The sequence below is a fragment of the Protobothrops mucrosquamatus genome, unplaced genomic scaffold (assembly GCF_001527695.2).
Source record: "Protobothrops mucrosquamatus isolate PMUCROS unplaced genomic scaffold, P.Mucros_1.0 scaffold247, whole genome shotgun sequence".
Classification (NCBI taxonomy): domain Eukaryota; kingdom Metazoa; phylum Chordata; class Lepidosauria; order Squamata; family Viperidae; genus Protobothrops; species Protobothrops mucrosquamatus.
The window spans coordinates 471,479-483,277 of NW_015386596.1; the positions used below are offsets into that span (position 1 = coordinate 471,479).

General features: G+C 33.3%; 3 protein-coding genes across 3 annotated transcripts in view; 1 reads left to right on the forward strand and 2 right to left on the reverse strand.

Moving 5' to 3' along the window:
* The window catches only part of LOC114922472 (olfactory receptor 14C36-like), a 5,257-nt gene extending 4,519 nt beyond the window's left edge, over positions 1-738 (forward strand). Inside the window, exon 4 of the mRNA XM_029283847.1 lies at positions 673-738. Within this exon, the coding sequence (XP_029139680.1) occupies positions 673-738 (66 nt within the window). The remainder of the gene's footprint in view (positions 1-672) is intronic.
* A 1,588-nt stretch (positions 739-2,326) lies between these two features.
* On the reverse strand, positions 2,327-3,241 carry LOC107286104 (olfactory receptor 14A16-like). The gene has a single exon (XM_015814399.1). It carries the CDS (start codon positions 3,239-3,241, stop codon positions 2,327-2,329), a length of 915 nt encoding a protein of 304 aa, XP_015669885.1.
* Positions 3,242-9,635: 6,394 nt separating this feature from the next.
* On the reverse strand, positions 9,636-10,577 carry LOC114922473 (olfactory receptor 14A16-like). The gene has a single exon (XM_029283848.1). It carries the CDS (start codon positions 10,575-10,577, stop codon positions 9,636-9,638), a length of 942 nt encoding a protein of 313 aa, XP_029139681.1.
* Between the last annotated feature and the right edge of the window lie 1,222 nt (positions 10,578-11,799).

Below are 11,799 nucleotides of genomic sequence, written 5' to 3' on the forward strand. Positions count from 1 at the left end.
TATATATAAACAATAGAGAATCCAAACAAAAATCCACAAAGTAGCACAAGCTATTTTCATTCTTAAGCCTGTGGTGTAAGAAGAGCTAGCTTAATTAAGTAACCTTTTTACTATAAAGGAAATGATTAAAAAAAGAACAGAAAAACAAGGACTTTTATTTTTTGTTTTCATCCTTTCTGATTGTTCACTTTTGTGCTAAATCTGCACATTCTTGTTTATCATTTTCCTAAATATATGCCTCTTGTGTATTTTTCACCTAAGGTTTCAACTGAGACTAAATTACCAAACTAAATAACACCACTGTAGGAAGTGTGCATTAAATTAATTAATTAAATTCCTAATGTTTCAGAAATCCTGAAATCCAATAACATTGATAATATAAGGGAATTTAGCTGCAGGTTGCGACTATTTAGCTTGTTTGCCTGAAGGGGATCTCAAGATCTTCTCTCATCCTCAACCAACCAAAAATTTCCATTTTTTTCCTATTGCTTCTACTTTTTCCCTCTTGCTGATTAATTATAGGCAAAATACAAAATCTAAATTGTGTATCTCTAATTGTTCTCAGCCAGTGTAGTTACTTGCATTTGATTATAAAAATTGCTTCAGGGAATGAACAAGAGAATGAACACAACATTCTCTGAAATTTCTTTAGACAGTTGTGACATTCTTTAGGTGCAGGTGAAGATTGCAGAAGACAGATATGCAATCCTAGAAAAAGATACAACTGTTTTTAAATAGAAGAAGATAAATGCAATGGTTGATCGGTATGGTCTGGGGCTTCCTCTTCTACGCAGGGTGTTGAGTTGGAACACTTCCATATATCACTTCCAACTCTACAAATCTTTGATTGTATTTTTTTCTTAATATACATTTTCAGAACAGATTTACTTACATTTACCAGAGAAGCTGAGAACCAATTTAAATGGGTTTTGATTCATTCCTTTTTGCCACACAAAAATGTGAATAGGAGATAGATGGATTAGAAAGCAACACCCACACAAATTGGGTAAAAGTTGAGTTTATTAAGCAAAGGGGATCAAGCATAATGGAGAAAAGAAATATCCACAGAGAAGGCAGGAAAAAAAAACAGTGATGTTCAACAGAGGAGTATAAATGTACAAGAAAATTTCATATCCCTTTAGCTGAAAGCTCCTCACTCTCATCAAAGGAATATACTGATGTTGCCTAGGTAATTCCATTAAGCATATGGCATCTTTATGAAGTACACTTATACTGAATAGAAGATGGTATAGATAATCCCAAATCTAGATATTGTGTTTGATATACCTTATCAGTAGCTTGGATGAAATTCAATAATTTTCAAGCACATTTCATCTTGATGTACATCTATTTATACTTGTTTTTTCGTGTGTTAGAACAGGGAGCATATTTGTATAAAGTTATGAGATTTCTGAAAGCTTATATCATATGTTATTGAATTATGCATCATCCTAATTATACTTCTTGCCTTTGTAATTTCTTGTGATTATCAAATTACATGAGATAGTGCCAGATAGTATCCATCCTACCCACATTGCCAGATATCTAATCTTTCAAAAGAACTTCTAACGAGATAGATAAAGTTTGTGAAAACCATTTTGATGTGGTGTTTAAAGTATCAGGCTAGGAATGGGGAACCTGTGAGTGCTAATCCACCCTATGAATAAAGGCAGCTGGATGACTTTATGCCAGCCATTTTTTCTCTCTCGCTCTCTTCCTCCTTCCCTCTCTACTTCCCTCCCTCTGTCCTGGGAAGGAGGCAATGGCAAAGCCCTTTGGAAATAGTTTGCCAAGAAAAACACAGGGACGTGTCTAAGTAATCACCAGGAGTTAAGACTGACTCAAAGGTGCAAAATATCAAAAATGACCATTTAGGGAGAGAATAATATAGAGTCCTGTCTATTTCTTGAAAAATTAAAGCTTTAATTAGCCATATTATGTGCAAGTATTAGAGAAGAAGTCAATTTACTCAGAAAAGCATAGGGAATAATAGATCATATCATTTAAACTTTCCTTCTGTTGCAGTTGTTTTCCATAATAACATTGCACCCTGATCCTTACTTCATTAAATCAGGATTCTCAGCTTGTGGCATGTCAGGGGCTGCCAAATATCCACATTTTGCATCTATAAACTGCATTAGGGGTGCAGGATATTTACTGAGCAACTACTGGAATTCTACAGTTCTTCTGGATGAAAAGATTGAATATGTCTCCATAGAAGTATGTCTTCCTTTCTAACTTATTGCTTTATTCGAAGAGGCAAAGAAAATGACAGGAAAATCTAAATTTCTGTTGAATAGAATATAAACAGTACTAAAAGAATTTTTTAGAATCTCAAGAGTTTAGAAAGGACAAATTTGATATTCTTATTTCTCATGCTATAGATGATTGGATTGAACAGAGGTGGAAGAAGGGAATACAGAACAGTTAACCCAAAATCTAAGTAAGATGGGGTGTTAGAGGGGGGCCTCAAATAGGCAAAAAATCCAGTTAATAAAAAAATAAGCACTACTGTAAGATGAGGAATACAGGTTGATAAAGCTTTTTGCCTCCCTTGTTCAGAAGGAATTTTTAGCACTGCCTTGAAGATCATAGCATAAGATATGATAATAAAAGTAAAACAACCTATTCCTACAATGACACTGACCACAATAACTCCAATCTCAACTAGATTGAAACCAGAGCAGGATAGTTTTAGCAGTTGTGGAATTTCACAGAAAAATTGGTTGACAACATTAGAACAAAAAAGGATTGAAAAAGTGCCAGTAGTATGCAATGTTCCATAGAGAAGGCTGGCAACCCAAACCAGAATCATTATTTCAGTGCAAGCTTTCCAATTCATCACCGTCTCATAGTGCAGTGGATGGCAAATGGCAACATACCGATCATATGCCATTACTGTCAGGAGGGAGAAATCAGAAGCTGCAAATGAGACAAAGAGAAAGACTTGAACCACACATCCTAAGTAAGAGATGTGTCTGGTGTCCATGAGAGAATTCACTATGGATTTTGGGACAATAACAGAAACTGAGCCCAGGTCCTGAACAGCCAAATTCATTAGAAACCAGTACATGGGACTATGAAGTCGATTATCTATAGCTACTGCGGAGATGATGAGAAGATTTGCTGTTATAGTTGACAAATATAACACTAAGAATAAAAAGAAATGTAAAATTTGCAAATACCATTTTTTTGAGAATTCCAGGAGCAAAAAGTAAGGCACTGTGGTTTGATTATCCATGATTAACTTATGACTTACTTTAATTTAACTCAATTTAATTTATAAACAGAGATGGAGGAAGTAGTTAGTTAAAAACAGTGAACACATATAACCTGATACAGTCTGAGATCAGAATGGAAAAAACAGAGAGAAAACATGCAAAGAATGAAAACACAATTCAGAAAAGGGATGCAATACATTTGTGTCCAATTACAGCACTATTTATATATTTCAAATTGTCATTGACTAAGCATTAAACCATAAACCACAATTTTCTTCTTCCTTTGATTTCTTTTCCTTGTTGTTAAAATGTTTGCCTAGGACTTGGCAAACATTTTCAAGTCCATTTTAACTGGAGGTTCACTGGACGTTTGGACCAGTAAGTGTCTCTTATCATTCTTAAAGAATTGTTACAATAATGGAAAACTGAAGACAGGAGTCCCATATAAAGAGAGCACCTTAAGGAAAGACTGGATGCAAACCTAATACAGAAAATAATGGAATTAATTGCTATGTTTTTTACTTTGAAAAATTGAAGGAACAGACTTTTAATTGGCATTTTTCAACCTTGCCAGTTTTAAGATGCATTGACTTTAACTAAGGTATTCTGGGAATTTAAGTCCACCCAGTTTAAAGTTGCCCTGTTTGAGAAATGCTGCCTTAAGCAAATAAATATTAGTTGACAAACAAATAGTTGAAAAATATCTATATAATAATACATTTAAGTACATTAATGGTACATTAGAATTTTACAATAGAAAACATTATAATTCACATTGGTATTGACCAGGTGGTCCTTAAAATTACATGAATAGGAAAGCATATTCATCCCAAGAAAAGTGAAAGCTAAGGAGGATATATTCATATTCTAATCAAAATTCTCCAGTTAACATTTCCTTATCTTAAACATTTGCAAAGGTTTCAAATGTAAGAGCAGTTTGATATGGGAACCATATCTGTCAAAGATACTCTAATTTGGGCTCTCCAAGATACTATATTGGATTCAATATCCCAAATAACCTCTTCCAACTCTATGATACTGTATTATAGTTTTGTGAATCTTGGTTGCCACTAATATTTTCCATATACTGAATTACTATTAGTTTATTTTTCATTTTTTTCTGTTTTTAATGTAAACTGGACAGTCACAGATTCTGATCTATATGTCTAGCCGAACCACTACCACCTTTAAACATTCCAAATTAATAAGGAACTTATTAATAATAATTAATAATTTCTAAATATAAAATGAAATAAGACAAAATCTGAACTTATCAACATCAGCATCTTTTCAACAGTATATGCATTTATACATTTTTTAATCCAAAATGTACAAATGAACCTAAAAAGGACTTTTATTATGCCAATTTACTTACTAGTGATCAGTTCACTCCATCAATTTTATTTCAATATTGAAGATAGGTTTCTAAATTTCTGCAAACTGTAGTTATCTATATCATTAATCATCAGTATGTTTGAAAAGTATTTGCATGTCTAATGCATACTGCATTTGTTATTTAGTATACAATAACCGGCCATAGATTTTTTTTTTCTGATTCATAATAATCTAACTTTTAGGCCCAAATGACTAAAATAAATTTCTCCTTTTTGTCTTCATTTGTATATTCTGTGATAGAAGAACAGTAAGTTATATATCATTTCATAATATTCTTTTCTCAGTGTAAAAATTATAATACAATCATTTAATGTAGATTTAAATAAATGCCAGTTAATCTCAGATAGGAATTGCTTTTTAGTCAAATGGCAAATATACTTACTATGCTATACTTACTAGTTTTCTTCATATAATTATTGTTTTTATATTGTTAAACATTGGTTCTACAATAGATGCAATCATATTATTGCTCAGATCTATCTTCAGGGGGGAAAGATTGGTTTTATATTCAGCAATCTTATTAATCGTTTTGTTTCTCTCAAGAGGCAATTAAATAACTTAAAATATGCAATCAAGCTAGACAAAGTAAAAAAAAATCAACCTGAGTTCTTATGGATGTAATTAGCCATTAAGAGCTGCTACATCTGAGAATATTCTAATATCAGTCACCCCATCACATGATCTAATCGTCATCTTACCAACAGAACTGGGGTTCAAGTTCACCAAACATCACTTTCCAATTGAGAATTCAAATCTAGATTAAGTCAGAAAGCCTGCGAAAAACATATCTTGGAATAGTTTCATTCATCTAGAATTTTATTTCATCTTTAGCTTTCTAAAGTGTTGATTGTTGAAAGCAAGTTAAAAGTGCAAAAAATAAAGAAGGAAGAAAAAGAATTATTTGCAATTTTCTATGGTACATATATAGATAAAAAATGCATCAAACACTTACTCTAAAATTAACAATAGACTACATTATTTCTATAATTCCAAATAATTATCAAATCAAAATTTCATATTTTTCAGTTTCTTGGAAATTGACATAACATTTCAACTGGAAAACAATTTCAGTTGGATATTTTTGAGAAGATAAATTGATTTTGGAGAATGGATTTACTATATTCAACCAGACAATAATTGATAAGAGATGTTATTAAGAAGCAAATGAAGATATTTGATCTGGGATGGATCAGAGTTAATTGTTGTGATGATTTTGGATAGATAAGAAGCTGTGGTAAATTGTTAACAGAAGGTTTTGAAACTTGAATTTTGCTATTGTTCTACTTGTTAACTATCCTATTATTAATGTAATGGATAAATGACAGGTCAATAAATTCCAAATAGAGTTAGAAGTTAAAAAAAAATTGGGAACACTTTGTAAGGGGAGGGGAACTAATATTGTTGCAATATATTTATCAGTATTCAACTAGGGCGGATAATGCATGTATATGTGTTTGTGTTTTTTAATGCACATTTTTTTAATGTTCTGTTTATTTTTTTCTTTCTGTTTTTGTAAATTATTTTTTTTAGTCTGTATTTTAATTTTTTGAATAAAAATAAAATGTTGCAAGGAAAACCGCATTCAGAAGTGAGACTTCTGTGGAACGAATGGAAAACTGGCAGAGCTGACAACTGTGACAAAATAAAGAGCCAGCATGTAACCCTACTCTTTAATTCCTCTCTGGACAAAGAGTGGAGTTGAGATCATCCTGGTAGTTCTTCGTCATAAATTGTAACATTTAATAAAACTACTATAAAAGAGAAACTTCTCCTCAACTTTGCATTACAAAGTTCCTCAAGCATCTTAGGTGGGGTAGAATTTATAATATGCAATATTTTTTTAATTGATTTGAATGGGAAGACTTAATTTTGGTAGGTATGATACCAAGGAAAGTGAAAATGAAAGAAAATGCCAGAATGATTAGAATTAATAAAATTTTGTAAATGAATTCTATATAATTGGATAGATCCTAACTCAGTCATCCATGGTAAACCCGAATAGAAGTGAGGAAGGAATTCCAATAGAATTGATTTACAAAATGGATTTTTATGGGGCAGATCTTGTATTCCCTTTCTCCCTCCCTTGCCCCTTGGAATTGTCCTTCTGATATGAGGAAAATAACAAAGAGAAAATTGAACACTATTCATATTTAATGTCTATAATTAAAGAATAAGAGAAAAGCACATTGACAGAAAATTGAAATTCTATACAGAGAGCTACAAAGTATCACTAGCTACTTCCCTTGATAAGCTTCTGACATGGGTCATGTGTGGAGGTGAAAGCAGGTAACAATTAATTACATTCAAAATAGGTTTGCTTTTTCATATCTAATGTTTAGCAAGCAAACAGCATGCTATTCTAGAAAACAGGGAAGAAGAGCTAGCTTGTTTAAGCAGGTTTTTTTTTAACATTTTGGAAATGATTATGAAGAGAAAAACATTTTTCTTCTTCTCTCTGGTATGCAAAATTTCCTGTCATCCACTTTTCTGCTGAAATTGCCCATTTGCATTTATAACTTTCATAACTGTATATAAAACTGCAGATATTTGCATCTTGTACATTTTTCTACCCACTCTTTCAGTTGAAACTGAATTACCAAACTTGGATAAATACATAAGTCAAAGAATGATTGTTCTCTATTGAAATATGAGATGGATACATTAGATCACTTTCCATAAATATTCACAACTCCTGAAATCCAGTGGCATTGGAAACGTGAGGCAGTTCAGCAGCAGGCTGAGGCTGAAGGGGATCTTCCATTATGTAGTTTTTCATGGTTTCCACTTTTCTGTCTTGCTGCTTGGAAGTTATGTTTGCAGGGGCTATCTTTAAAGTTCTCGTGTTTCCATTTCACTAACTACATGGAAATATTTCCTCAAACCATACCTATTTCATCAGAATAGTGGAGATGGCATATCCTGGAGAATGTGCATTCTAATGTTACAAACCCCAAGTACACACAGCACAGAAAAATTGTATCCCATTTGTCCATGACAACCTATACAATCCATAGACCTGTGGAAAATAATTAGGATTCCACTACCCTAAAATATGTCCCTTAACTTAAATGTGCATTCTATCTATCCCACTATTTCTTGTCATTATAATCATAGTTGACTATAGGAAAAATAAGGAGTCTAAATTGTACATTTCAGGTCTCTGTACAGAATTTAGTCTGATTTCAAAAAGGGCTTTAGAGAACATAGAAGAGTGAACACAGCATTCTCTGAAATGCCTTAAAATAGTTGTGACATTCTCCAGATGTAGGTGAAAATTATAGAGGAGAAATTTGCAATTCTAGGAAAAGGTACAGATGAAGATGGATGCAACAGTTAATTGGGATGGTCTGAGGATTCCTCCTCCATGCTGGAATGGAAATGAAGATGTCCAATGTCAATTGCATATCTCTCTCTCTCTCTCTCTCTCTCTCTCTCTCTCTCTCTCTCTCTCTCTCTCTCTCTCTCTCTCTCTCTCTCTCTCTCTCTCTCTCTCTCCAATGTTTGATCGGCTGGGACCAATTACTAGATCCAGGAGTCGTGCACAGGCATTGGCTGGTGTATAAAAGTATTTTCTCCCATTGAGTTATTTGTGCCCTGATGATGTTAGTAGATTCCAATGAAAGCTACGTCTGTTATAGCATTTTAAAATCTTTTTAAAGTTTTTATTGTTTTATTAAAACTTTTAATGATTTTAACTTTCCCTGGTGTTCACTTTTATTGTTTTACTATGGATATGCCCAGGGATCATTCATCTGTTTGCCAGAAACTAGAAGACCATGAGTTTAACCCCTGCTTTAGGCACAAGGCTAGATGGGAGACTTTGAGCTACTCACTTTCACTCTGCCATAGAAAGGAGACAATTGAAATTTGAAAAATGCTGAAATGAAAATTGCATAGACTTGTCCATACAGTATCCAAGAATCAGATATAATTGAATGGAAACAAATTTAGACAGCCTCCAGTGATGGAGCACCCACAACTTCTGAAGGCAAGCTGTTCAACTGGTTAATTTTTCTTGCCATTAGGAAGTTTCTCCTTGGTTCACAGTTGCTTCTCTTCTTGATTAGCTTGTAATTAGCCTTGCCTTTCAAGGAGAATCAATAAAGGCTACACAACCCAGCTTGGTGTAGTGGTTAAGGATCAGGGTTAAACTGGGAAACCCTGAGTTCAATTCCTATCTTAGAATAAAGCCAGATGAGTGACTTTGGGCTAGTCACTTTCTCTCTGTCATAGGAAGGAAGCAATAGCAAACCATTTCTGAAAAAAAAATTTGCATGGAGTTTTCCATAGAAAGCAGTTTGACAGGGGTGTCAAACTGCTGGCCCACAGGCCAGATGCATCATGCCGAAACCGCGCCCACCCCATTGACCACAATGGAAAAAAAGTTGTGATACATCGTGACACATCACATGACATTGCGAGTTTGACACCCCTGCCATAGTGTCTCCAAGAATCAGACATGATTGAAAAAAAAATTAGATAGATAGAGATATATACAAATATAGATATAAAACTTCATGAAGATAAGGATATAACACAGATCAAATACAATTTGGCTAAGCATTGCACTTTAAGCACTGGAATCAGAATAAGAGAATAATAGACCAACAGAGTCGCAAGGGACCATGGAGGTCTTCTAGTCCAACCTATAGCAGGAGACCTTATAGCATTTCAGACAAATGGCTGTCCAGTCTCTCTTAAAAGCTTCCAGTGATGGAGCAATCACAACTTCCAAAGGCAAGCTCTTCCACTGGTTAATTTTTCTCCTCCTTAGGAAGTTTTTCCTTGCTTCACGGTTGTTTATCTCTTTGATTAGTTTGAAATTAGCCTTGACTTTCAAGCAGAATCAATAAAGGCTGCACATCTCAGCTTTCAAAGCATGGAGAAAAAACTGAGCTTCATTGACTAGGTACATAATCTAACGCACATGCACATGCAGTTAAAACAATTAAAATAGTGAAGTAAAATGACATCCTTTTGATTCAGTACCATAAGTGAATGTACTAAATTACCTTCACACTATGATTGATTCCTAGATGTAATAGTAGATTTAAACATATTACACAATGCAACTTGGATCTCCTTGTTCCTCATAGTATAAACAATAGGATTAATCAAAGAAGGAACCACAGAGTACAATACAGTGATTGCTATTTCTACACTTGAAAGGGAGAAAGAAGGAGGTTTTAGTAAATTAACACTTGCAGTGCTGACAAACAAGGAGACAACAATAAGATGTGGAATGCAAGTTGAAAAGGCCTTATTTTGTCTTTGCAAAGTAGGTATTCTAAACACAGATTTGAAAATCTTCACATATGAAACAATTATGAAACCAAAGCAAGGAAAACCAATACCAGCTATACTAAAGAGGATGAATCCAACTTCAATGAGATATGAATTGTCACAGGATATTTTCAGAAGTTGTGAGACATCACAGAAGAAATCATTGAGAACGTTGGAACAAAAGTTGATTGCAAAGGTGCCACAGGTGTGCAAGGTTGAATAAAGAAGAGCTCCTATCCATGCAGTGGCTGCCAGCTGAAAGCATGTCTTCCTGCCCATTGTGATTTCATAGTGCAATGGGTCACAGATAGCAATGTATCTATCATATGCCATTCCTGTGAGAAGGAAAAAATCTGACATCGCGAAGAACAATAAAGAAAATACTTGTGCGACGCACCCGGAGTATGAGATCTCTCTGCTGCTCAAGAAAGCATTTATCATGGCTTTGGGAATAGTCACAGAAATAGAGCCAAGGTCTGTAACAGATAAATTCACTAAGAAAAAGTACATGGGTGTATGGAGTGGAGGATGGATGGACACTGCTAATATGATGAGAACATTTGCTATTAAGGATACTGTATAGATCACTAAATACAAAATGAAGTATACCATGTTTTTCTCTACTTGAGCAGAAAAACCCAAAAGAATAAAAGTAGAGATGTCACTTGCATTAAGCATTTTTTTCTGGAGTATGCATATTGCATTGCTGTGGAAATGGTAAAAATAATTTCAACTGATCACGTAGTAATTATGAACAACACTAATATTAATGAAAGTTGCAAAAAAAATCAGAAAAACAGATGGATCTTCCTTTTCTCATACCTAAGACATAGAACAAAAATATGGTTTAAAATTTTCACATGTTTATAGGGCTTTTGTAAGAAATTACCAGCAATCAATCTCAGTTTGGAGAATATATTGTGTTATTATGTTAACATTATAACAATAATTTCCATCAACTGTTTAATGATAATTTTAACACATCTCTGTTGCAAAACACATTATAATGTACTGCAACATTTTTCGTTCTTTCAATTTAGTAGGATTTAACAGCATGTTTTCTAAATGTGGGAGCAGTTTTATACACAAATATTTCCATTATGCTAGATTTTTATCATATTTCAAAAAGAATTAATATCAAGAAGGTTGGGAGTGAGGGCACAGAGAGAATGATTATGCAAGATATAGAGAAAAAGAGAGAAATTACATTTCATACCTCAATTCATAAGAATGATGACTTCAATAAATCACTATAAAATTTATATTTTCTCAGTATGTGTTGGATTATACAGAGAAATTATGCATCTTATTAAAATTACGCTTTATAGATCTATCTGCTTATATCACAGAGACAAGTATTGTTAAATAAATTCCCAAGAGCAATCAGTAGCATTAGTAGTCTGAAGTAAATCTCTAATGAAAAAATGTACTGCCAGATGACTTGTGTTTTTATAGCTCTAACAAACAAAATATTGAGCTTCCCTTGAAAAGACTATGATAACCTTTGGCTTTGAAATGGCAAGTCAGATTGGGTGATCAAACCTACTCTAATAATCTAATAACATCTAATGGATACTATTTGGCCATTTATTATATTGTATCCAATTACTCTTTTTGTTATAATCTTCTTAACTTAACAAACAAACAAAAATCCTTCTTTGTTTTCTTAAAAAAAAAAAAAATAAGGAACTTCCAGGGAAGGAAAGTGCTAGAGGCAAAGACTTCAGTAAAATGAAAAACTGGCAAATAGATATTAATGTGAAAAATATTGAACTTCTATTCTAATAACTTAAAAACTTTCTTTACTAAGAAAAATGATATTCCTATTTTGTTTTCTCAAAAAAGGGACTTCCAGGGAAGAAAAAGAAAAGTGATAGAGGCAAAGACTTCAGCAATATGA

Excerpts from the sequence above, each read along its gene's own strand:
- LOC107286104 (XM_015814399.1), bottom strand. The coding sequence starts at position 3,241 with ATGGATAATCAAACCACAGTGCCTTACTTTTTGCTCCTGGAATTCTCA.
- LOC114922473 (XM_029283848.1), bottom strand. The coding sequence starts at position 10,577 with ATGCTTAATGCAAGTGACATCTCTACTTTTATTCTTTTGGGTTTTTCT.